The 24,480-nt window shown below is 53.4% G+C and overlaps 3 protein-coding genes across 3 annotated transcripts in view; 1 reads left to right on the forward strand and 2 right to left on the reverse strand.

Annotated features, from left to right (window-relative positions):
• Positions 1-191: 191 nt before the first annotated feature.
• Positions 192-4,832, reverse strand: UCK1 (uridine-cytidine kinase 1). Its single transcript, XM_036393909.1, has 7 exons — positions 4,734-4,832; positions 4,370-4,529; positions 3,501-3,597; positions 3,268-3,410; positions 3,094-3,188; positions 1,964-2,012; positions 192-1,679 (listed from the first exon to the last, which is right to left on the reverse strand). The coding sequence occupies exons 1-7, from the start codon at positions 4,818-4,820 to the stop codon at positions 1,492-1,494; spliced, it is 819 nt and encodes a 272-aa protein (XP_036249802.1). The 5' UTR covers positions 4,821-4,832; the 3' UTR covers positions 192-1,491.
• Positions 4,833-6,120: 1,288 nt separating this feature from the next.
• PRRT1B (proline rich transmembrane protein 1B) lies at positions 6,121-7,117 on the forward strand. The gene is made up of 4 exons (XM_036394213.2): positions 6,121-6,211; positions 6,335-6,603; positions 6,750-6,884; positions 6,971-7,117. Exons 1-4 carry the CDS (start codon positions 6,133-6,135, stop codon positions 7,115-7,117), a joined length of 630 nt encoding a protein of 209 aa, XP_036250106.2. The 5' UTR covers positions 6,121-6,132.
• Positions 7,118-8,356: 1,239 nt separating this feature from the next.
• The window catches only part of RAPGEF1 (Rap guanine nucleotide exchange factor 1), an 84,317-nt gene continuing 68,193 nt past the window's right edge, over positions 8,357-24,480 (reverse strand). The window contains exons 14-26 of the mRNA XM_036393872.2: positions 23,103-23,191; positions 21,759-21,870; positions 20,078-20,153; positions 16,984-17,068; positions 15,476-15,568; positions 14,903-15,088; positions 14,667-14,751; positions 14,357-14,451; positions 13,840-13,918; positions 13,595-13,696; positions 13,067-13,164; positions 12,558-12,686; positions 8,357-12,045 (exon numbers count right to left, since the gene is read on the reverse strand). Of these exons, the coding sequence (XP_036249765.1) occupies positions 11,895-12,045; positions 12,558-12,686; positions 13,067-13,164; positions 13,595-13,696; positions 13,840-13,918; positions 14,357-14,451; positions 14,667-14,751; positions 14,903-15,088; positions 15,476-15,568; positions 16,984-17,068; positions 20,078-20,153; positions 21,759-21,870; positions 23,103-23,191 (1,380 nt within the window). The 3' untranslated portion in view covers positions 8,357-11,894. The remainder of the gene's footprint in view (positions 12,046-12,557; positions 12,687-13,066; positions 13,165-13,594; positions 13,697-13,839; positions 13,919-14,356; positions 14,452-14,666; positions 14,752-14,902; positions 15,089-15,475; positions 15,569-16,983; positions 17,069-20,077; positions 20,154-21,758; positions 21,871-23,102; positions 23,192-24,480) is intronic.

Consider the following 24,480-nt stretch of genomic DNA (forward strand, 5'->3'; position numbering starts at 1 on the left):
AAGTGCAGACTCATTCCTTAAGTTTGGGGTTTTTTCTCTAAATTTTCAGCCACAACAGAACCAATGGTAACAATTCTGAGTTAAGGGGAGGAAGAACTGTTGAATAGAAGAGCTCCTCCAGCAATGTTCCTTTCTGTGCCTTTTTGCTGGCATAGTGAATGTACCAGAATTACCTTTTATAAAAATGGTCATTTCTGATCACTGTTCATTTATTTATTAGCCAAAGTAACACACCCACAACCAACACAACCAAACCCTGCTTTTAGAAAATTACCAAATATGAAAAAGTTCCTGTTAGTAACATTTCTCTCCCATCCTCATTCTCAAAATTACACCTTAAGTCCAGACTCAAGAACAGTATCACAAGGACATTTTCAAAGGTCCAACCAGCACTTCATTGCAGTTTTTTCCAAACAGACTCTTCATGCTGCTGCAGTATCACTTATCTGGGGTAAACTACAGAAACTGGGATATCACTGTTTGTACTTCTTGTCTGCTCTTTTTAGAAAGCCAGACATTCTTGAGTTGAAGCTGCTGGAGTGCAAGGCAAGTGCTCTGGCCCTGTCTGAGGGTGTCCAGGCAGCTGCCAGTGCCAGCAGGAGGAGGGTCCTGCAATTCCCAGTTTCCCCCCTTGCTGACCTCACCAGCCATCTCTGGAAGTGGACGGATTCTGCCCAGCAGAATTTGCAACCAGCAGTACAGAAATGCACTAAAAGACACTAATACTGACAAGGTCAGGGTTCTGTTTCCATGAGCAACTCAATCCAGTTGGAGCTCACACATTCAGTAACTGTGGTAAAGCACACTGGGTACAAAAAAATAACCGAACAGTGTAGCAAGATTCAGGAGCTTGGAAAGGAATAAATTAGGAACCACTAGAACCACTAAACTTCTTGGGCCTGTCCCCTGGTGAACTGCAAGTTCCCATTTGTCCCAGTCAGTCTCTGTCTCAGCCCTATCTCAAGGGAGAGGTGCCTCTACAGGCTGGAAGGAGGTGGCCAGCAGCAGAGCATGGCCACAACTCAAGGTGCCAACAAGGTGGAGAAGAGTCAGAGCCTGTTAAAATTAACAGCATGTGAGCTAGTCTTGGATAGAGAGAAAAACACCCAAGAGGCAGATGATTTTCTGCTACAGACGACCATCATCAGGGCAATGGGGTATCTTGCTAGTCACCTGATAGTGCTTAATTTTCAGGGGCATCTTCAGCATTAGATCTCATTCTGAAAATTAAAAAAAGGCAAGTAACACTGCCTTTAACCAGTTCATCAAGTAACAACTCCAGACACCTTTGAGAGAACAGGGAGGGGTTTGAGGGAAGCAGGATGGAAGGCCAACCCCTTCCTCTCCCCTCTGCGAGAAGATTCCCACCAGATCCCCTCCGCTGCTAGGACGACTTAAGGGACACTTCACCAACCATTCCGTGGAAGTCCTTTGCCAAAGTTGTCTTCGGTGTTGGTGTGGAGCAGAGGCAAAGCCTGGGGCCGTGCCGGGCTAGTGCGGGCGGCTGCTGGACTCGAGGTGGGAGCGCTTGCCGGCCGCCAGCACAGCGGCGCTCTCCGCCTGCTCCGGGAACGGCCGCTTGTACGTCCGGCCGTGCCCGTTCAGCGCCCCCCGCTGCCACTTGCAGATGTCCCCGTTCAGGATGTCCTGAATGTGCTGCACGATCAGGTTTATGGCAACTGCAGAGAGGAACGGGGAATAGAGGACGTGAAGGCTCTCCTGGATGAGTTATCTAGAAGATGTGGAGCATCCAGCCCTGCTCAAGTTTTAACAAGCCCTTAAATGAAATTCTGCCTGCTGTCTGCAAAGAGGTCAGACCTCAACAGGTCACTTTTGCAGCCCTCCACAGGCTGAGCAGCTCCCTCCCCTCCAGCAAAACCCCCTCCTCAGGAGCAGGCACTCCTCCTGCTCTCTTCCCAGCCCCAAAGGTGTCTCCCCAGGGAAATGAGGGAACCCCTTTTACCCATGTTGTCAACGCCTCTGGGGATGATCACATCTGCATACTTCTTTGTCTGCAAAACAGAAACAGTGGTGGAGGAGGCTGTTAATGGGAAAAGTCAGCTTCATTCCAGGAAGAAGCAACCAGAAAAGTGGGCAAAGATGGAAGTGCTCCAGGGTTGTAAGTTAAAGCTCTCTCTCTCATGGTAACAACCTAAATAAATTCCAATATCATACTGGCAAATGTGCACTGGATTTAAGCTCAGGGACTCTTCTTACTGTCCCTTTGCAGAGAATCATCAGGTAGAAACAGCAGGTCAGGTGTGGAGTCCTTTGCTTTTACCATTTGAGCTGCCTCCAGACACTGCCCATGTCAGGCAAGGTTTGTTTGCCAAGAGCTGGTTTTAATCAGCATTTCGCAAGGCATTGTAAATCTCTGCTGAGAGCCAAGGTAGCCAACGTTCATGTGAAATTCCTGCCTGCCTCTGATAACATTTTATTGATCTCTAGCGCTCCTGCTTTTTCTTCCTCCCCACAGCTCAAAAAAGCCGACAAATTCAGCATTTCTAAAGAGTAGTTTTAGAATCCCAGAATTCCTTTGATCTAGGGCAAGAGGCGCCTGAGTTAGCCTTTTTCAATTTATTTAATCCACATACTGGATTTTGTTCTCATAGGGCTTTTTTACAAATTAATTTGATTATTTTAGTACCTAAATTGGCCTCACACTACATGGTGTAGCAAGCAGAGCTAGAATGTTCGGCCCCAGGTTTTCACCAGTGTTCCCTCTGAGAAAGGCTGTTGGAAACCAAGCTTTTCTTTCTTCCTACAAGACTTAAGAATAAACTGAGAGTGGGAGTCTTTCATTCAGAGAGACCCATACTTAAATAGCCCCAGCAGCTAGCAGTGAGAAAACCTGCTTGAGGCATTTCCACGGTGCTTTGCCAGCAGAAGAGACCATTTCAGTTCCTTAACAACCAGCTTGAAATGGTTGAAGACATGAGGCAGAGAGGAGAACGTGGGATTTGTGAAACACAAATACCAAAAGTCACCACTGCTTCTCCTACAGCAGCTAATTCCCAGACAACCCTGCTCCTCTACCCCTCCCCAAAAAAAGAAGATCCCTCCCACAAATGAAATTAGTGAGAGGCTTCGTACCGGTAAGCAGAACTCCTCAAAGGCAGGCTTGACAAATGTGGTGTACTGGGTGAGGATCTGCTCCAGGTCCCTCCCACGCTTCATATCTCGCAGAACTGGGAAGGAGAGATAAAAGCCCTGACTGTTGTCCCATGGTGGGGACGGATAAGGAGCGGGGGCATGGCAGGGCTTTACCTCTGCGGGACAGCCGGACGTCAGAGTCCGTGTCCACAAAGAGCCGCAGGTGGAACATGTCCCGAATGTCCTGGCTGTAGAACACCAGGATCCCCTCAAACAGAACAACATCAGCAGGATACACCACCGTCGTCTCTGCCAACCTGCCAGGAGGGAACACCCAGAGCTGTTAAACACGCTCTGTCCCCAGGCTGGGGACACCCCCACACAGCCCAGAAAAAGGCAGAGCCTACCGAGAATGTGTCACGAAGTCGTACGTTGGTACCTCAACCGTTTTGCCCTCAACAATGTTTTTCAGGGTTGAATGCATCAATTCGTTATCGAAGGCATCTGCGGGAGGAAAGTTCAAAGAGAAGGATTTTCAGATGCTGTTGCAGCAAATGATCTGCTCAGATTTTTCCAGACCCAAAGGAAAAACCCTCTGCCCAGTATTCCATCAGGAAAAAAGGAACTTGCAGCCCATTCTTTCCTACCACTAGCACCACAGAACTCTCTGCCCAAGTGACAATGGCTGTGTTTGGTTTCAGAGATAAGGAAGAGACAGTTTACTGTTCACAAGCAACTACAACACAAGGAAATGAATAGCTCAAAGGTGAAGCCGGTAATTTTATAATTTTATCAACCCGCTTAGTAATTGTGCAATTTTGTACAACTTTGTTCATCTGTTAATCAAGAGCCAATTGGAAAACCCCAGGCATCTTTCATGGTTTCCATTACCCACCCAACAGGCACCAGACTTCAGCCAAGGGCAGCTCCCTGTCCCGCCTACAATCCACAGCACTCCCCCGGGCAAGGGGAGCAGCTGTTTGTGTGGACAAGAAGTAACAGGAAAGGATTTGGGGAATGATGTGGTTCATTAGGGAGCCTCTCAAGAGCAGGCAGTGGAGCAGGGAGCAGGCTGGGATGCTCAGCACCTCTGCACGGCTCCAGAAGGGCCGTCAGTAACAACGGGCACAAGGGAAGGACAAATGGATGTTCTGCTGGGGGAAAGCACATTTCTGTTCTCCAACACTTCCCATTTCCTACAGGGACTTCCCGTAAGACCCAGCTGCGCTCCGAGCACGGACCAAACCCTGCTGGGGCCGGGCCGGTGGCGGCTCACCCGGGTGGTCGAAGTTGTACTGTCCCTTGAGGGCTTTGGCCTGCTGCTCGGCCGTCAGCACCTTGTAGAAGCTGTCCTGGCTGAGGATCAGCACCTTGCGCTGCCGCTGCTCCACCTCGTTCTGCCCCAGCAGCTCCATGATCTTCTCGCACACTGTGGACTGAGCGGGACGGGGGCTCAGCCGGGGCGGGGGGGACCCCGACCGTTCCCGCGGCCCGGCCCCCAGCCCGCCCTCAGCCCGGGGCGCAGCCTGGGGCCGCCGCCGGCGATGCCCCTGCGGGCGCCGCGCAGGTCCCGCGCCGCGCGGGCTGCCGGGGGCGAGCCCCGGCAGGGTTCCGGCAGGGCCCCGGCACGGCGGGCTCACCTTGCCGCTGGCGGTGCCGCCGCTGACGCCGATGAGGAAGGGCTTGGGGTGCGGCCGCTCCGCGTCCGGGCCGCCGGCGGACGCCATGGCGGGATGGACGGCGGGGGGCGGGGCCGGAGGTGGAGCGGGCCGGGGGGCGGGGCCTGGGTGAGGGCGTGACCGTGAGGGGGCGTGGCCACGTGCGCTGAGCGCGGCAGGCTCAGACCCGGGGCCGGAGCACCGGCACGGACAGACGGACAGCCGGACAGCCGGACAGCCGGACGCCTCTGGCTTGTTACAGACAACGCTGTCTTACCCAGACACCTGTGTGAGCGCGTGTATGAGTGTGCGTCTGTCCCCAGCTGTGTGTTTGACACCTGTACCCATGTGCATGTGTACATCTGTTCCGTGTATTTTACACCTGTACCCATGTGCGTGTGTACATCTGTTCCGTGTATTTTACACCTGTTCCCTGTGTTTTACACCTGTACCCGTGTGCATGTGTACATCTGTTCCGTGTATTTCACACCTGTTCCGGGTGTGTTTTATACCTGTAAGCACGTGCATGTGTACAACTGTTCCATCTGTGTTTGACACCTGTAGCCACGTGCGTGTGTACCTGAGTCCCCTGAGTCCTACCACCTGTTCCCATGTGTGTTTGACACCTGTTCCCGAGTGCAGGTGTGTGCAGAGCGCGGTACACAGGAACTGTGAAGAAACACCTGAAGGTCCAACACAGAGACACCAGGACGCATAAATGCACATATGGGTAAGACAGCTACACACAGTGTGTGCACACACATCCTGTGCGTGGGTGCGATAGAGATAGCCACACACACACGCTAAAGATTAATAGCTATAGCTACAATATGCAGAATTTTATATACATTTTGTATATAAGTAGAGCCGGAACACACACCACATTCTACATGTAAATACAATATTCTAAAATAAAACCAAATCATATGTTTAAACATGAACAAATTGAAGCTCCTTGACTGCCCTGCGCCCAGCACCGGCTCCACGGGCCGGACGGACCCGGAGCCGCTGTCCAGCCCCGTTTGCCTGCCCGGGTCGCGGCCCCCTGCGCACCCAGAGCCCCAGAGGTGCTGCAGGCCGGGCCGGCCGGTGCGCCGCCCACAGGCCCTGGGCAAACAGCGGGTCAATGATTAACCGGCCCGGCTGCGCGCCCGCCGCCCGCGCGGGGCCACGCGGGGCTCGGGGGCCGCGGCGGGGCCGGACCGGGCCGGGCCCCGAGCGGCGGCGGTTGGGACCCCGCGGGCACCGGCGTGAGTGGGGCCGGGGATGGGGCGCTGGGGGGAACACGAGGGTAGCCCCATGGCACCCTGAATCGGGGGTGACCGTGCCGGGAGCGTCCCGTCCCATCAGAGCCTCCCTGTCCCCGCAGGCCTCTCCGCGGATGGACGGCGAGCCGCCAGCCGGGCCCCAGGCCCGCGGCCCCGCCGCGCGGGGAGCGGAGCCGGGGGACGGCACCGGGGCGGCCGGAGCTCCCACTGGGACAGCCGGGGCTCCCACCGGGACAGCCGGGGGGCTGCCTACCCCCGGGGCTCCCACCGGAGCCGCCGGGGCTCCCACCGGGACAGCCGGGGCTGCCACCGGGACGGCCGGGGCGCTGCCCAGCCCCGGCACGCGCAGCGACGCCTCCGCGGCCCCCGGGGACAGGCCCGTGGCCGTGTCGGTGGTCTCCAACTCAGCCTTCGAGGGTGCCCCTCCACCCTACTCGCCCCCGGACCCCAAGAGCTTCCACCTCCTGTACCCGCCGTTCCCAGCCGGCTATTCCCAGCAAGGCCCTGTCGTTTACCCGCCGGGGCCGGGACCGTGGCCCTTCCCAGCCCCGGGCTTCCCCCCCGGGCCGCTGCCCTACAGCGCGGTACGTATCTCCCACCCCGGTGTGCTGCTGCCCCTCACCCCTTATCTCCCTGCCGGGTTTGTGGGGCTCCCGCGGCGCCCTGAGCAGCAGAGCCCGGGCGGGGAGCACCTCGGGCTCCCTCAGCTCTAACCTCCCCCGTGCCGCAGTACCACCCGCAGCCGGGGCCCTCACCCGCCGGCCGCGGGCACCAGCGGCCCAAGGACTACACGGTGGAGTCGGTGCTGGTGACCCTCTTCTGCTGCCTGATCACCGGGGTCATGGCCCTCGTCTACTCCCACGAGGTAAGCAAGGACTCACCTGGCAGCCCCGAAGCCCCTCCTGGTGCTGCGGGTCTCTTCTAAGCGCTCCTCTTCTCCCCCTGCCCCAGACCCGGGCTGCGCTCGCCCGTGGGGACATGGCCCAGGCGTACCTGGCATCCAAAAAAGCGCAGTCGCTGGTCCTCATCAGCCTCCTCTTCGGGTTGTTCGCCTCCATCAGCTGGATCGTCTACGTGCTGGTGTCCCTGTACCTGTGACAAGGACCCTGAGCCCCAGGGTGCCGAGAGCTCCTGGTGGCTCCACCCTGGGGGGGTGTGGGGCACGGGCAGGTGAAGTTGCCACAGCCTTGTGTAGAAATGAGTGACAGTGAAGTGTCTTTGGGGCTGCGGGGCAGCATCCATCCTTCCCGGCAGGGCGAGGAGCTGCCCCGGAGCCTTCAGACATCTGCTCAGCCCAGGGCAGGAGGAGCCCGGAGCAGGGAGATGCTGCATCCTGCTGGATCCAGCTCTGGGCAGCGAGCTGTGTCGGATCCATGGGCGGGATCAGGCTCTGCTGCAGGATGCTGAATCCCATTGCCCTGGGCTCTCACTTGGAGCTGCCAATGGGACTCGGGTGCAGAGGGAGCATCTTGTAGGATTGGGCCTGGAGGTGGAGCAGAAGTAACAGGTGTGTGGGAAGCCCTCGCTGGTCATTAATAGTGTGAGAAGATACAAACTCATGTATGCAGTTCTACAGTAATTCTGCACACACACCCCCCACCATACAACACCCCCCCTGTATTGCCACCTCTTGCTGCTTCCAGACTGAAATAAAATACAGCTGTAGCCAAAACTTCTGTTTTCTCTGCATACTAAGGGCCTACATCTCCCCTTGCCATGGCCTTTGCCCACCACAAAATTCAGGGTCAGTTCTCCTGCAACAGCTGAAATCAGGGTTTTCCCAAGAGCAGGTGGGCACCAGGAAAGGGGAATCTCCCCATGGCCCTGGCCTGGGTGTGCCACTGGCTGGGCAGTTTGGGGGCACACTGAGCTGTGGGCAGACCCCTCATGCTGAGCTGATTCCCTGGGATGCCCCACATTCCAGCCCCACATTCCAGCCCTGGTGCGGGGGGCGCGTGCTCGGTCAGTGTCTGGGCACTCTCCTCCTGAGCTGGCCTGTGACAATTATTTCCAGAGGAATTTTGAACCCTGTCCAGGACTGAAATAGCTCCATGGAGGGGTTATTTATAGCCCTTGGCTGTGGGCACACGGCCATGCACGGGCTGGGCACACGCTGGGAGCTGGGCAGCCAAAACCCTGACACGGGGACACCAGAGCCCAGAGAAGGTGACAGGAGAAGATGTCCCCTCCCAAGTGTATGGCTTGTATTGGGGCGAAGCCATCTTGGCAGAGAGAGGGAAGAAATTTATAGTGAAAAAATAAAGGGGGAAAGAGGCACAGGCAGAGGAAAACCACGGGGGGCACATGAGAAAACACAAAGCCACACCAGCGCCAGAGGCGGATTCGATTGTCACTTTAATCCACAGACTGTGCATGCACTGTAAACAGGATCATCAGGCAGGCTCGTTACTGGTGTTTTATTTGTCTTTAATATAAAAGTTACAGGTCTGAAATGTTTGCAGGAAGATGCCACCATGGGGGTTAGTGGTAAATCTATAATACAACGGAACTGCTTGGGGGAGAGGCCTGGGGCAGGGGGCTGGTGACTGGGGACATGGCTTCTCCCCACTCCCTGCCCCGTGTGGAGAGGGCACTCAGACTCTTCCCTCTCCCCAAAAAGAGGTGATGGCCTTGGGGACGCTGCCTGCAAGATGGGAACACACTCATGGCCAGTCTTGCACAAGGATGTTCTGGGTTTCTGCTCCCCAGGGACTGCTCCTGGAGAGTGGGGGGGTCTCTGGTCAGCAAACCTGAAGCTGCTCCAGGCAAGGGGACCCTTCTCTAAGGTCCCTCCAGCCCTGAGAGCCTGGCCTGAGGGTGGGACACGAGCCAGGAGCTGTGGCTGGGACACTGCTCAGCTGGGGATGACAGCAGAGAAAGGGGTGAAGGGGGAGGAAAGCTGGGGGGCACTCAGACCTCCCATCCCCATCCCATCCCATCCCCATGGGCTGAGCCTCTGGCTCTGGGGGCTTGGCAGAGGGCAGAGACCAAGACCTCCTTTGGTGCTAACTGGGCTGGTGGGCTCAAGTGCAGGGAAGAACCTGGAAACGGCTCCTGCTGGTTGGGGATCACAGGATCACAGAATTTGCTGACTTGAAAGGGACCCATCAGGATCACCAAGTCCAACTCCTAGCCCTGCACAGGACAACCCAAAAATCCCATCCAAACACTTCTTGATCTCAGACAGGCTTGGTGCTGTGCCCCAGCACCCTCTGGGGGGAGAACTCTTCCTGATTTCCATCCGAAACCTCCCTGCCACAGCTGCAGCCGTTCCCTTGGGTCCTGTCACTGCGCCTGCCCCTTGTGAGGCTGAAGACCACAACGTCCCCCCTCAGTCTCCTCCAGGCTGAACAAACCAAGTGCCCTCAGCTGCTCCTCATGTGGCCCCTCCAGACCCTTCCCCATCCTTGTGGCCTCCTTTGGATGCTCTCAAATAGCTTAATATCTTTTTTTTATATCGTGATGCCCAAATTTAGTGTTGTCAGCAAAGTTCCTTGGTATCCCTTCCAGTCCTGTGTCCAGGTTGTCAGTGAAGATGCTGAAGAGCACAGGGCCAGGGGTGGAGCCCTGTGGAACCCCAGTCACTGCCAGTTTTGGGGTGTCCTGTGTGCCCAAGCTACCTGCTCACTCCTCAGGTAACACGGTCACTCAGCTGGATGAAGAGAAGCTGCCCCCTCCTGTCCCTCTGAACCCCCAGGGCTGTGATTCCAGAGCCACCAGCACACACAGCCCTCCCAGGACAGCCTGGCCACTGCACCCAAGGGCTCCTCAGAGCCACCAGGGGGAAGCCCACACCACATCCTGGGTGTATTCATCACCCTTTTCACCATGCTGGGCTTTTAAAAGATCTTATTTACAAAGGAAACATGGATATTACTTCCTGGGAAGCCTTTGGGGATTGCAAAGCCTTGGCTGGACAGAACACACAGCTCCAATGCCCTCAGTGCCATGAAAATAAACCACTTTTGAAGTGCTCTGGCTCAGACACCGTGGTTCAGCATGAAAAATTCCTGCTCCTCCTGCTCTGGGGCTGCACAGAACTGTGTAGGACCCCACACTGCCCTTCCCCAGATGCCCTCATGGGCAGGGGTCTGTCTCTCTGTGCTTGGCCACTGTGTGAGCCACGTGCCTGAGTGTTCAGGAAAATAACCAAGCAGGGCAAAACCCCAGGCTGTCACTCCCTCCCGAGAGCCAGGCAGAGCTGGCCAAGGCTTTGCAATCTGTCTGGAGAAGAAAAGGAGCGCAGCTCTGATTCACCCAGAACAAACAGAGCCTTTAGCAGGCACAGAGCTGCTATTGAGAAATAAATTAAGGATGCTCTGTGAAACTCCATGTCTGTATTCCTTGGGAGCTGCTGCCCTAAACCTGCAGGATTTTGTCAGAACCCTGTAAAAACCTGTGACCACGTGACAGGGAGCTGAGGAGGGTCCGGCAAAACCTGCAGGACACACACCCACAATCCAACTGCAAACCACCGGAGCAGGACAGAGATGTGAGATGGGCAGGATGGGACACAGAGGGGGGACAGAAGGGCTGAATAAGGCACACTGAACAGATTGGGGTTAACACTGTGTGTGTGGGAAATGACACCCCTGCCTTGCCCTTCCACGCTGGACTGTCCCTGCCCTGCTGGCAGCAGCATGGCAGGACTGGCGACAGGGACTGGCTGGGGGTCCTGCCAAAGCACAGCTCTCAAAGCACAGCACTGAGGGTCCCAACAGAGACCCCCAGAGAAAAACATTTGGCAACAGAGAGAGGAGAGGAGAGAGGAGTGGGTGGGAGGACAGGGTGGCTCAGCTGGGCACAGGGCTCCTTCCTGGTTCCCACTTCCAACCCAGAACTGGCTCCTTCAGGAGGCTCCTGCCCCTGCTCTGCAGCCAGTGCCCACCTGGCTGCCCCGAGCCTCCTTTATCCAGCACTCGGAACAACATTGTCACTGGTTGTGGATTTTATACAGACTGGTTTGAACTTGTCTTTTGTTTTTTTTTTTTTTTTCCCTATAAACTCATCGGTATTCAGACATGCATCAAAAATCTCCAGGGGGTTCTAAACACTAGGTATGTACAGTCTGTATGCTACAGCATTTCCTGTGCAAAAGCTAAGTACCATCGCTAAGAGACACGGGGGCACAGGCAGGTGACCCCCCAGGACGTGGGCAGTCCGTGTTTCCAGGTTCAGAGGGATTTACTGTTCCTTAAATAACGACATCTGAGAGGAGGAGGGGGGTGTGATGACTGGAGATGGCGGGTCCCTGCCCACATTTTCAGTGCCTCTTCTGTATCTACAACCGGTGCCTTCCTCCCGTGAAGAAGGCCCAGAGATCTGGGGTGAGCCGAGACCCCTGTAAACACAAGCAGCTCTCTGGAAGCAGAGCTCCTCTGGCAGGCAGCAGGAGACACTTCCATCCTCACGAACACGTTGGGAAGGTGGCATTGCAGGGGAGACTCCAACCCTTGGCTTCCACGGCCGCTGCTGCCCGACGCCGCTCCGGAGATGAGTCAGTGGGTGCTGAGCTCCTGCTGCCCCTGCTCGGAATGGAAACAAGAGCCAGGGTACACCTGAATGCAACAGGCCAGCAAACCAGCAACACGCTGGCGTGGGACACTCCTTCCACACAGCTCTGTCCCCCGGGTTAAAGCTGGTTCATGGCACAGAGGGGCGGGAGGAGGAGGAGGGCGAGTGCAGCGAGCACCGGCCGATCTCTGCCCTCGGCGGCTGCGCCGGCGCCTCCGCGCCCGGCATCGCCGCCCCCAGGGCTGGCTGCCAGCTGGGAGGGAGGGTGTGTCATCCAGTGACAGGTACAAACATTCAACTCCAGTCTCATAGCTGCCCTCGGCGCCTCTGCGGAGCGATTCTCCTCGCACAACCCCTCCTCCTAGGTTTTCTCTTCCCGATCTGTTTTCCGCCTCGTGATGTTCCGCGGTTTGATTTTCAGGGACAGTTCCCACAGGGCCTCCTCAGCCAGGTGGTCGCTGAAGTCGTTGAAGAATGACACTATGTCGTCGTTCCTTTTGATGTCGTAATGTCTGGAAAACCACAGAGGAGCTGCAGTTACACAAGGGCTCTCTGGGGTCCTCTCCTGCCTTTGGGCCACCCCTGTCCCTGTCCTGCTCTGAGGACACCCAGCACTGTGTGTGGGCTGTGCCCTGTACTCATGGCAGTGGTGTCACACCACAAAGGGGAAAACCTGCTGCTGAATTGAGGGGAAAAAGGCACTTATCACACAGAAATCAGCAGTTAGATCTGCTGCCTCTGCTGCAAGACAGCACTGAAGAAAACCCCGAATACCCCAGAGAACACAGGAACCAGCAACGGCAAAACCTGAAGGCAAAAGTTATCTGGATCTCAAAACTAATATCAGAAAAATGCCCTTACAATGTTTATCTAACCTAGAGAGGGAAGGAGACTGATTAGAGCCCTGTTGTTCCCAGCTCTCCTTCCAACTCCCCCTTGCACAGGGGTTTCCATGTCCAAGCCCCTGCCCCAGTCCCCACCGTGGTGCCCCAAAGCCACCTCTGAGCCCCACTGCTGCACTTACACTTGCTGGAAGCACCTCATGCTGTCCAGGATGTTAAACTGCTGCCAGCGCTTGGAAAAGTTCACTTTGCTGTCAATGTAATCAGGGTTTCCCAGATGGACAAAGGTCAGGTCCTGCAGGATCAGGCCTCTGAAAGAGGGAAAGGGGCAGCAGGCCAAGGGAGCAGGCAAACAGACACAGAGGTTAGTCACAAAGGGCAGGGTGGCCAGCCAAGAGGCAGCCCAACAAAATCCAACAGCCTCCCACTGCCACCAGAATGGCAACCTCACCCAGAGGGAAACATTCCCCAGCAGCAGATCCAAAGGTGTTTAGATGCAAACACCCCCAGCTGGCCACCCTGCCCCAGCCAAACTGCTCCAGAGAGCACCCATGGCTGATGTGGCACGGTGCTGCCTCACCCCAGGTGCTGGGCAAAAGGCAAGGGCTGAGCTCAGCAGCAGCTGCTGAGAAATCCTTGAAGGAGCCATTTTAACGTGCAGAACAGTGTCAGGGGAAGGAGCTGCACTCACAGGTAGGGGATGCAGGGGGGCTCCACATCAGCCAGGGCCGCTCGGTAGGCGCGGAAGGACGAGGAGCTGTCGATCAGGGTGCAGTACTCAGCCAGGCCCTGCAGGACACAAATCCCCTGCTGACACCCCTGCTGCAAAGCCACTCTCCTTGTCACCTCCCTCCTGAGAGCCACACAGAGCAGGGAGGTGATGCCATCCTGCAAACACCTCCAGCTGATTTACTCAGGGTGTTCGCGTGGAACATTGCTGCCTTCAGCCTCCCCTGGCCTTGGGGTGCAGGAGGAGGAGGAGGAGGAGGAGGAGGAGGAGGAGGCTGTTGTTCCCTGTGACTGTGTTGGCACTCCTGCAGCTGTCAGAATGCCCAGCCACACTGAAGGCTTCCAGCACTGTGGCATTTTACCCACTGGAGAGGAGTTATCCACCATCCCTCCACCCTGGGACACTGCTGGGATGTAAAACCACTCAGCTGTTTGACACATAACCACACTCAGCCTTCCCCCAAAGATCACAGGCCCCACTGCTCCTCACCTCTGAGGTTTGCTTCTGCCACTCCAGCCTTCGGATGGGTGCAGAATCCAGTGCAGAAAGAATGGCCAGATAGGAATTAAAATTATTCAGCTTTCGTAAGTGCTGCGAAGAGGGAGAATATTCCAGTTACTTGAGAGATCCGAAAAGCCTTCTAGCATCAAACAGCTCTACCAAGAAGTGGGCCCCACTCCCCTGCTCCTTTAAACAGGAGTGTGTGTGATTCACAGGAAAAAACAAGCCAGTACCTTCATAATCTTTATAAATTTAAGGAGCAGCCTCTCTCGGTCCTGGGCTTTTTCTTGTAGCATAATTATTGAACGGACCCTGGAAGAACAGACAGAATAAAAGATAAACCTACTTAAGCAGAGATCAGATTTCCTCTTGTTTCATTAAGAAAACTGATCACTAATAGGGATGGGCCAATGCTAAAAAGTTCACAATACCTCCCACTTAAATGGAGCACTCTAATCCACAGCAAAGACAGGATACTTTCACAGAGGGCATTTATTTGCAAGGGGAATGTTTATTTCAAGAGCTCAGTGATACTGATAATTAATTCCTCTGGATTACAAGACCCTCCTTATTTTATTTCTGCTGTGCTCTGGAGTCTTAGATGAGTGCTCTGCATCTACTTCCTGGCCAAAAATACACATTATCCCATTTGTAACAAAGGAACCCAAGTCTATGAGGAATACTTGGAATATCTGCAAGGCATTGGAGGTTAGGCACAGCTCAGTGCCATGGCTGTTCTGAGCTCCTTACCAGTAGGACATGTTATTAAAGTGCTCTGTGAACTGTGTCAGGTTGGGACTCTTCTCTTCATTTTGTTCCTTTGCCCAAAGCAGAACTTCTGGAATCTGCCAAGGAAGGAGAGGGGTGGGAAAATACCACACATTAAAATGGGATTTCTACCCCAAGGTTCCCAGCTGCAGCCTTTGTTCTGGCACTTGCTGGCACAAGATCAGCTGTGTCCTACAATCCAGCAGGTGTCTGGGAGAGCTGGCAGGGAACACCAGACACTGCAGAAGGTCTAAACCCTCCCACTGCCCTCAGCCCATCCACATCTCTGTACCTCAATTTTATAGAAGAGTTCAGCATCCAGCAGGGTCAGCTGCTCAGCTATTTCATGACTGTGGAAATCATGCAGTGTCCCTGGCCTGTGGAAAACAACCAGGAAGTACCAAGGCTCAGAAAATGCGACCTGTTTTCTTATCTTGTATTTTGAACTGAGGAAACTCTTGTGCTCCCAGGGAAGGGATGCCCTGGCTCTCAGAGGACACAGATATGGTCACATACACCTCCCCTCACCTGGCTGCCACCCCTCTGGCTGCGAGAGGTTTGATGGAGTTGGCGTAGCTCAGCATTTTCTTCTGATCCACCTTATCCAGGATGTTCTTGCGCAGCACCCTGGCCAGGCTCAGCTCCCCACTGCACACCAGCCTGAACACCAGGTCCATCAGCAGCTTGAGGATTTCCTCTGTCAATTCCACCAAGCTGGGAGGAAGGTGGAAAACAAAGAGAAGGCATCAGAGCTGAGACACTGAGCTCTGGGGTTTGTATCTGTACTGAGTCTCATTGCTCCTTCCTACCAGCAGAACTGGGTGACTGAAATTCCTCTTCTTCCCAGTTCTTTCTTTACAAGAGATTCCCCCTTTACTTGTTATTTTCAAACCCCTGACCCAGTCAGGACACACAGGAAGAATCTGTTCTTCCAACAGAGTTCAGCACTACAGGTGTCTCACTGGTCAGAGTTGGGGGATTTCAGCTGTCATTACAGATTGGGTTAAAAAAAATACATCTTCCCTAAAAACCACATTTTCCCAGCTGCCAGATTTCTGTGAGTTACTGACTCTACATCCCATAATGAAGAAGAGAACTCACCACAGCTCATCCACCACTCTCACCAGCACGAAGAAGGTGTTCTTACTGACTCTCTTCTTGAACGTGTCCGGGAAGTGGCAAAACTTCTCATATGTTGGTTGTAAATTAAAGAATTAACTCAGTGTAGCCAGACCAGCATCAGTGCAATTCCCAACTGCCTCAAGGAATCATAAAATCATTGAATGATTGGGGTGGAAGGGACCTTAACAATCATCCAGCTCCACTCCCTACCATGGGCAGGGACACCTTCCACTGTCCCAGGTTGCTCAGAGCTCCATCCAGCCTTGCCTTGGACACTGCCAGGGATGAGGCACCCACATTGGAACACTGTTCTGTCCTGATGGAAACTGGTGTTTGATTTCCAGGAGATAAGGGACACTGATATGGCTCTGAGATAGCATTAAACTGACACCAGCTGCTGGTAGCAGGGGGTGTGAGGAGGAACTGACACCTCGCAGAACTGAGAGCAGGTGTACCCTGAAATTGTTCTCTCTAAGGTGGCATTTAATGAGCAGCACTTCCCCACAGTGATCTCCCCCACTGGTCTGTGACATCTGCTCTCCACAGATCTCAGATGTCACCTCCACCTTCCTGGCTGCCCAATCTGCTGCAAGGAGGACAGCGACAGGGGCGACAGCACAGGCTGCAAAACCTTCTGCCAGGTGGACAAAGGGACAGAGAACAAGGTTATCAGTAAGGCAGCACTGGCAGGGCCTGCAGGGGTACCCCAGGCTGGATTGTCACCTGGCTGAGCCGTGCTGTGTCCCTGGCTGCTGATCCCAGAGCAGCAGCTCTGCTGCAGATGGCACTGACGAGCTGCAGCAGGACACGGTGACGTCAGGCTCCCTCTGACGTGGCTGCACAGCCACCAGAGCCACCAGAGCCAGACCCTGCCCTGCTCTGCTGGCAGGGAACAGAGCCAAGGGCAAGGAAAGGCAGCAGGGTGCTCAGGGAGAGGCCCTCTCCATCCTCTGCCAGGAATGCTCACCCTGCACATCAGGGCCCTGCCTCGTCACCAGGTACAAGCTCAGCTCAGGACTGGGAGGCCAAGAGCATCTTCAGGGCTGAGTTTATTGCAGTAAGAGAGAGAAAGCCTTGATGGTTTAATCATCTCTAATATTAAACTACACTTTCCCACACAGGCAGTACCCATGGCCTCTCTGGAAGGCAGAAGGTTCTCTGGTCCCCACTCTACAAATGAGATGTCCCAAATAAAAGACCAGTTTCCCAGTGACACACAAAAAACCTGAATTGCTCCTCTACCCTGCCAGGACCCTCAGGAGACAACTCAGGTCCAGTATCCACTGTGGCTGGACCTGCCCTGCAGTAATTCCCACTGGAGAGAGTGGAGGTGAAGGGATTCCTGCCTGGGACACCATCAGGGCCAGCACATCACTGACCATGCTGCCAGCAGGCTTTTGACCAAAAACCTTGCCACCAGCTCCCTCCACACTGACCATCCAGCTCGGATTCCTGATGGGAGTGAACTGCCTCTGATAAAAGGATATCTGTACTGCAGCTTCTTGATGAGCTCTTCAGGGGTAATGAATGTCCTGTATGTGGTCAGAAAGGCTTCACAGTACAGCACCAGATCTAGGCAAAAAAGCAACAAAGCTTCAGTCAACTCTGCTTTCAGAAAAAGGAGCTTCTTGTGAGGTTGAATGCAGACGTACAGAGGAGGACAGGGACACATTTTGGTGTGAGTGAACTTCCCAGGAAGGCTGTGCTGTTGGTCCTTACCAGCAGATGGACCCTTTGGCACAAGAGCAGCAGTGACACTGCCCTGTCCCCGCCGGCCTGGCCCTGGCTCCCACTCAGGCTTGTGCCTCATAAAAGGGTCAGTGAAAAACACCCTGCTTGTGGGACAGGAGCTGAGCTATCAATAATGTGTCACAGAAAAACATCGTTCAGACCTTGGGGATGCTTAAAAAAGATCTGATGGCAAGAGGTGATGCCTGCTCTGCCTTTGGTGCTCAGGCAGGTCACTCTGCCCTCCCAATGAGGAACACACGTGTTTCAACACATGCTGTGGTGCTGCAGATCCTCTGCCCTTGCTGAGTTCCAGGAAATCCATCCCAGGACAGTAAATAGAAGATTATTTCCAGCCAAAAGAAAAGCAAATTGCACTGCAAAAACTGATGCTGCCTCAACAGAGATGTGGTGCACACAGCCTGTGCTGATTCACCTGGAATTGCAAAGGCTCTGGGCATTATCATGGGCACAGAGGATGGAATTTGAAGAAAGCACAAATTGCAAACTGGAATGCAGATGTCAGGTGAAGACTGCAGAGCACTTGCAGTGCCAATGCCTGATCCCTGTGACAGGAGTGCCAAAATGGGAGCATTGGGCACTAGTGGCAGCACAGAGCAGGGGCAGGGCAGCAGGGTGTGCAGGGGATGGCTCCCTGCCCCTGCCAGGAGCACAGCACCAGGGGCAGACAGAGCAAGAGCTCCTGCTGTGCCTGCCCAGGCTGGGCTGTACATGCAGGGCTTGTTCCAGCCAGAACTGGCATCACCCCACAGCCACGTGCTGTACCAGCCACTGCTGGGAGGTGGCAGGAGCAGGGCACAGAGGGAGAGCTCTGCCTCTCTACCTGCAGTGCTTCCCTTGGCAGGAACCTCACCTTCCTCCTGCCCTGAAATCAGGGAGTGCTGCTGCCTCTGGGTTACAGACAACACCAGGCTTTGTCCAGCTCTAACCCTGCACTCACAGCAAGTGTGTGTGGCTGTGAGCACTTAACTGACCAGGGATTTTATTCCTGAAGACCACAAGTCTCTCTTTATTCCTTATGCCATTTAGCTTTTTCAGAAACTCAAATGGACAAGAAGCATCATGCAGCAGGGCGTGGAGTTACATTTATTCTGGGTTCCCATCTGCCCAAAAGGCAACATGAGGTAATACAGCTGGTCTGCTCTGGCACTTGAAGCTGCCAAGAAATTCATCTTTAAAGGAAAGCCTCTTAACTCTACCCCTCTGTGCCGTTTGGCTGATTGATTTACAAGCCTGGAATTCTTCTCATTGTAAGCTTAATTCATTAACCCTCTCGGTCACCCAAGCAGAGGGTTAGCATAGCACAAATTCCTCTGTGCTCCATTCAGCTCTGCCTTGGCAGGCTGAGCTCAGGCACTGGAACTGTCGCCTGCCCAGCTCCTCCACCCAGCTCTGCACAGCTGCACCACTGGGCACATTAAATCCTGCTCTGGCTTCTCCCAGCTCTGAAAGGTTCTCCACAGCTCTCACCCCACTGCTTGCAGAGCCCTCAGAGCCCCCTGTTCATGAACTGGAGGTCCAGCACTCACCCCCTTAGCCAGCAGCTGTCTTCCAGCAGGAACAGCAGGGGAGTTTTTGGTTGTGATGCTTGTTCCAGAGAACAGAGCAGTTTCTCTATCCCACTTTCTGTATGTTTATAAGGGGTATTTCCACCATCTCATTTAGACTGTTTTTTTAACATACATTTCCAGCCTTGGCACAATCAACTGCTTCCTCCTCTCTGGTGTGTTCCTAACTTTGTCCTTTCTGCCTGCATTCTATGCCCATGCAGACTGGGAAACACAGCTGTCAGGGGAAGGATTTTCTGGCTAGCTGAATGGTGCTGGTAAGTAATTGCAAACATCTTATGCCACAGTAAACCCCCTGTCATTTAAAAATGTACATGAAAGATATTTCCCCTTTGACTATCAACCTCTAAACTGAGCACTGAGTGATTCAGAGGGTTAGGGCTTTGCCTCCCAGGAGATAAGGAGATCAATCCTGGTTAAGGCCATCAGCACAAATGTGTTTGGCAGGTTCAAATCACTCTCTGGAAACACTGCAAAGGCTGTCTTTGCCACAGGTCTTGGAAAGGAGCTGCTTCATGTGTGTGGTGCCTGGGTTTGCACAGATGAAGAGGGGTTTTAACAAATCTGGAGCTCAGGGTTGCTAATGTGCCCTTCTCCTCCCCCACATCTGCTTTTGTACTGTGGATTCCCTCTCTGAACTGGTCTGGGTGGCTGCCAGGACACAAGTGGTACAGAGTGGGACAGGAGGTGGCACAGAGTGCCAGCAGAGCAGCACCTGGGCAGCCTCCCAGTGCCCATGGGTACTGCATTAGACCCAAACCAATATCCCTTTTTTCCTGCTTTGATGCAACAACCATTCCATAACTCCCACATCACCACTGCCCTGAAATTCAAAGGACAAGGAGCACCTCTGGAAACAAGATCCATGCACAGCAGGCTGGTCACACCTGCAGGGGCACAACACAGCACTGTCACTGCTGTGCCTCATCTTCCAGATCCAGGCAAGGGCTGGGGGGAGTTAATCCCATCCCTGCTGCTAAATGGAACCACCAAGGGCTTATCCAGCTGACCTCCATCTCCCAGAGACAAACACAACCCCCAGGCTCAGAGGATCCCTGCAGACTCCCCCAGCCCAGCTGTCAGTGGCCCTGGGGCAGAGGAGAGGCAGCCAGAGCCGTGCCAGGCTGCCAGGCTGTGCCAGGCCGTGCCAGGCTGTGCCAGGCTGTGCCAGGCTGTGCCAGGCCGTGCCAGGCCGTGCCAAGCTGTGCAGGCCGTGCCAAGCTGTGCCAGGCCGTGCCAGGCCGTGCCCTGCTGCCCCACCTACCTTTCCTGTCGGTCTCTGTGGCGTGCACCAAGAGAATGTCTCCAGATCCACCACGGACATCTGGCCCATCATCCCCCTGCAATGGCAACACAACCACGTTAGGCACAGCCCAAGCTCCCTTAGGCCTGGTTTAACATTGCTGAGATTCCAGCTCAGCAACAACTGGCAGCACACAAAATGTTCCTGGCACTGCTGGCAGCACAAGCTGGGACATGGACTTCAGTGCTGGGATAATCCTGGAATCTGCAATGAGCATTTGGAGCCCCACATGAGGAGCTGGGCTGATCCTTACTCAGGGTCTCCCTAAGGCCAGGTTGTGGAGCTCAGGGAAGGCTGAACCTTCTGCCCAGAGGAGAATGAGCAGAAATGCCACAAATCCTCCCAGAAGACCATTAGCAGGGCAGCAGCACTGTGTGAACTGTCTCAGAGTGCAGGATCACGTAGCACAGTGGCTCTGGGGTGGGAGGTCATGCATTCAACTTGCATGCTCCTGGAACATCAAAACCCAGCAGTTAATTCCCTAATCTGGGGCCATTTGGCCAGAGGTCACCTGAAATGATCCAATAACTGGCAGAAGAAAACAGCCCTGCTAATTGCTTGACCCCTGCATTACCACTCTCTAAAACACATCTTTCTTCTAGCTACTGCATCTCATAACTCAAAATATGCAAAACTGATCCACCACTCAGCCAGCAGTTCCCACACTGCAGGAAGTAGCTCCCAGTGACAGCTCTATACTGCTTCAAACACGTAGATCAAAAAGAAAAGAAAGAAAAAGGACACTAAGACACAGATCTGCTAATCCCAAATGTTCAGAAATCACTGATTTTTGTATGTTTTTTAAAGGAAACAATCAGTCAGAGGAGGCTGGAGTTGTGTCTGGCTTCCCTTAGGATTGTCTTTATCATTTCAATGTGCAAAACAGTGAAACATGGATTACAGCCATGGAGCAGCTCTGTGTAAGATGTGAATTTTTCAGGTGACCCTCTGGCAAGACTCATGAAATACTACTTAGAGAACATGTAAAAGCTTCTCACTCTCTGCTGCACATCTCAGCTGACCAGAGAACACCCCTGAAGTGCCAGTGAATGATCCATTCTCTCTGTTTTCCAGCCAAGCCCCCTGCCAGTCTGCAAGCTTCACAAGGCTGCAGGTTCCCTCCAGCTGCATGGCACAGGCAGCTCAGGAGCACAGTGAGCAAATCTGGCTGGGAGTGCACCCAGGGCCAGACACAAAGCCATTTCTCAAACACAGAAACAACTCCTGTGGCTGCTTTTCCACATCACCAACATCATCTCCTGCTCATTCACCTGCTCTCAGAGAGAAAGGCCAGCACCATCACCCACCCCTGCATGGATTGTGCTCAGGCTCTCAGGTGATTCATTTCACACTGTCAGAGGCTGAAGAGGTGGGAAGGGGCAGACTGGGAAAAGGGCACAGGATGTGCTGGTTTTTAGGGAGACATCTCACCTTTTGTTAAAGCCTCACTCATTGCTGGTGCTCCCTGCCTGTACCAGCATCTCATACTTAAACAGCAGCCTTCACACACACACCCCACTTCTGCTGCAACCTAGTTTTTCCTATCTAATAAAAGCTGATGCCTTGTTTGTGCACACAGAGAATCAGATTTCAACTCAGAGTAAACCAAAAGAGTATGAAAACAAACCCTGAATGCACCTACCTCTTGCTTCAGTGTTAATCTAGACATGATTTCACTGTGGTCAATAAGGGACAGCTCATCTACCTCTTCCTCCAGCTGTGATGACTCCAAAGCATCTGGTGACTGTGGCTGCCTGTGACAAAGAAAAGGGAAATACCCTTCATCAAGTGACAGTGAGTACACAGACACTCTGGAGGTAAATCTTTTGCAAACAAGCCCAAATGTCTCTCTCTAACTCTGCTGTTTTGTGCATCTCTTGAAAAAGAGAAAGATAAACCTTTAGGACTGAACACTTGTCTGTCTGCATTTCTGGCAGACAGGATTTTACTATAAGTACACACTTCCATGTCTCCTTAATCCACCAAATTTTTAGTGCACACAAATCTAAGCCCTTCCTCAAGTGAACAGAGACTGAGCACGCTCTCCTCATACACATCTTAGTCAGTTCATGACCCCTTGTGCTGAGACAAGGGGAGATGGCAGCCTCTTGTGCTGCAGGAAAATAGAGCAGAAAATCATGACCATGTTTTTTTTGGTCATTCCTACCCCCAAAGGCTGGTACTCTTGTGCCAGAACATGTCCTCTCTGTGCCTGTATTTCTAAGAAAACCAAAACCAAAGTACTTATGTTGCTCGTGGCTTTCCCCAGGCCAAAATCCACCAGTCAGTACTTTGGGCAGATAGTGAGCTCTGCAGAGCACTCTTGTGTTGTCTCCTTCACTGCAGGGATTAAAACCCTCAAACCAACTGCAGGAAAATGGGGGAGGGAAGTTGACTGTCACACACAAATCAACTGCTGTTCTCTGTTTTTGCTTTAGAAATGCAATTGCAGAGCAATCTCGAGCAGCAGGGAAGCACTCACTCCACTCCTCCTGAAGCCCATCTGTTACAGCTTGCACCTCTTCATTTACATAGGCAAATGACAGCTAAGAGCATTAGGAGGGATAGAAAGCCTCCTGCTCCAGGGCCTCAGCCAGCCTCTAACTAGCAGGGTTAGGAAGAAATTTCCCTCTGGAAGACTATTCCAAACAGCAATACAGACTCTTTTCACACATTTCCCTGGAAGCAGGAGGGAGCAGCCAGTGTCAGGGACAGCACAGCCACTGAGATGGACTGAGGATGCCAACACGGGCTGCATTAACCCCATGGGCTCCTTGAGCTCAGCAAGGATATCCTGCCAGGGTTCTCCTCGTTCAGCAGGATCCCACCAGGCACTGGCTGTGCAAAAAAAGTGGGCTCAGAAGTTCAGACAACATGGAGGAGGGTTAGGGCACACCAGGCAGCCCCGAGGATGGTTTGGCAGAGGGGATGTTGGGGCTCTGCACCCTTTGAACCTGGAGGGAGGACACCAGGGGTCAAGGCTCACCTTTCAGCACCATCTTTGCCCTCCTTCCCCATGGCACTGCTGTTCACAGCCGGGTCTTTGGAGTGGCCATCTTTGACAGGGGGAGATTCCTGCCAAGAGAAAGAAGTTTTTCATCATTACACGGGGTCCTTGAGCCCAGCCAGCCTTGCATTTACAGTCTGCCTGCCTCTAAATGGCCCTTTACTGTAAATTCCTACAGAGCAGTTAAAGATTGATGCAAGTTAATGCCAAATGCCAGGAAAACACAGAAGTTAATCAGACAGGAAATTTGGGACCATCTCTGGAGACTAGTGTAATTAGTACTGTTTGCTTTTAACGTTGTGAAATGATGCTGAAAGTTACAACATAAGTCAGCTGTTGTCTTGGATTTTAACCCTCTCATGACCTTTAATTTTTCCTCCAGCCCTTCCTGTTGAAATACACTTTGCCTCCTGCTTTAATCCAAACAGACACAATCAGCTCTAAGCTCTCCAGTTTCAGTTCCCCTCCTGACCATAGTCCCCCTGCCTCAGGGGGTGGATGCTCACTGCTCCCTACCTCCCTCCTCTCCCATCAGAAGAGGTTTTGCAATGATGCAAGGTTTCCACTCCACGACTCAGGGCTGTGGAAATGAGGCTAATGCAAAAAAGCAGAACCAGCTGAACCCGCGGCACGGAACAGCAGGTAGAGAGCTCAGAGCAAAGATACAGCATTTTAAATTAGCCATTTATTAAGGAGACAAATAGCCATGAACAGCAAATGGGAATATTAATCCAAAAGTGTCAGAGTTCAGAATTATTTAACATCATGCAGAGTGAAGCTTGGAAATGCAAACCTAGTGAAGAGACAGGACTGAAAGCACCTCCATGCTATCCACCTAGCATGGAAACACCCTGCTGAGCCTGGCTTTCTTGGGGTCTGCAGGATTTTTCCAGACTCTATCTGTAAAGCCCTTTGCTTCAAAGTTGAGAATCTGCTCAGAGCTGCCCAAAAGGATGGGCCTGCCCAGATGTGTCTCCTGAGGGGAAGTGATGGGAGCACTATCTCTCGGCGTATTTAACACCACCATGGATAAAGGTCCTGGAGACATCCTGCAGGAGATGTGCCTTCCAAGGGGAGGGCAGGCAAAAGGATCACCATGCACTGCTGCCAGTTTCCTATGACCCAACAGGAAGATGGGACCTCCCTGGAATGGAAAACGCCCTGGCTGCTCTAGGAAATATCTAAGATACAAGGCTTGGGTAAAGGAAGAAACAGTGTGTGAGTACAATGCTATATCAATCATTTACTCTGCAACCAAACAGTGAAGGAAAAAATAAGTATTTAGTGCAGAAGGCTTTCTATATTAAAATAGGGAAGGCAAAGCAGTTACAAGAAAAGATGTGGCCCCAGGATGGCT

This window comes from Molothrus ater, chromosome 20 (assembly GCF_012460135.2).
Source record: "Molothrus ater isolate BHLD 08-10-18 breed brown headed cowbird chromosome 20, BPBGC_Mater_1.1, whole genome shotgun sequence".
Taxonomy (NCBI): domain Eukaryota; kingdom Metazoa; phylum Chordata; class Aves; order Passeriformes; family Icteridae; genus Molothrus; species Molothrus ater.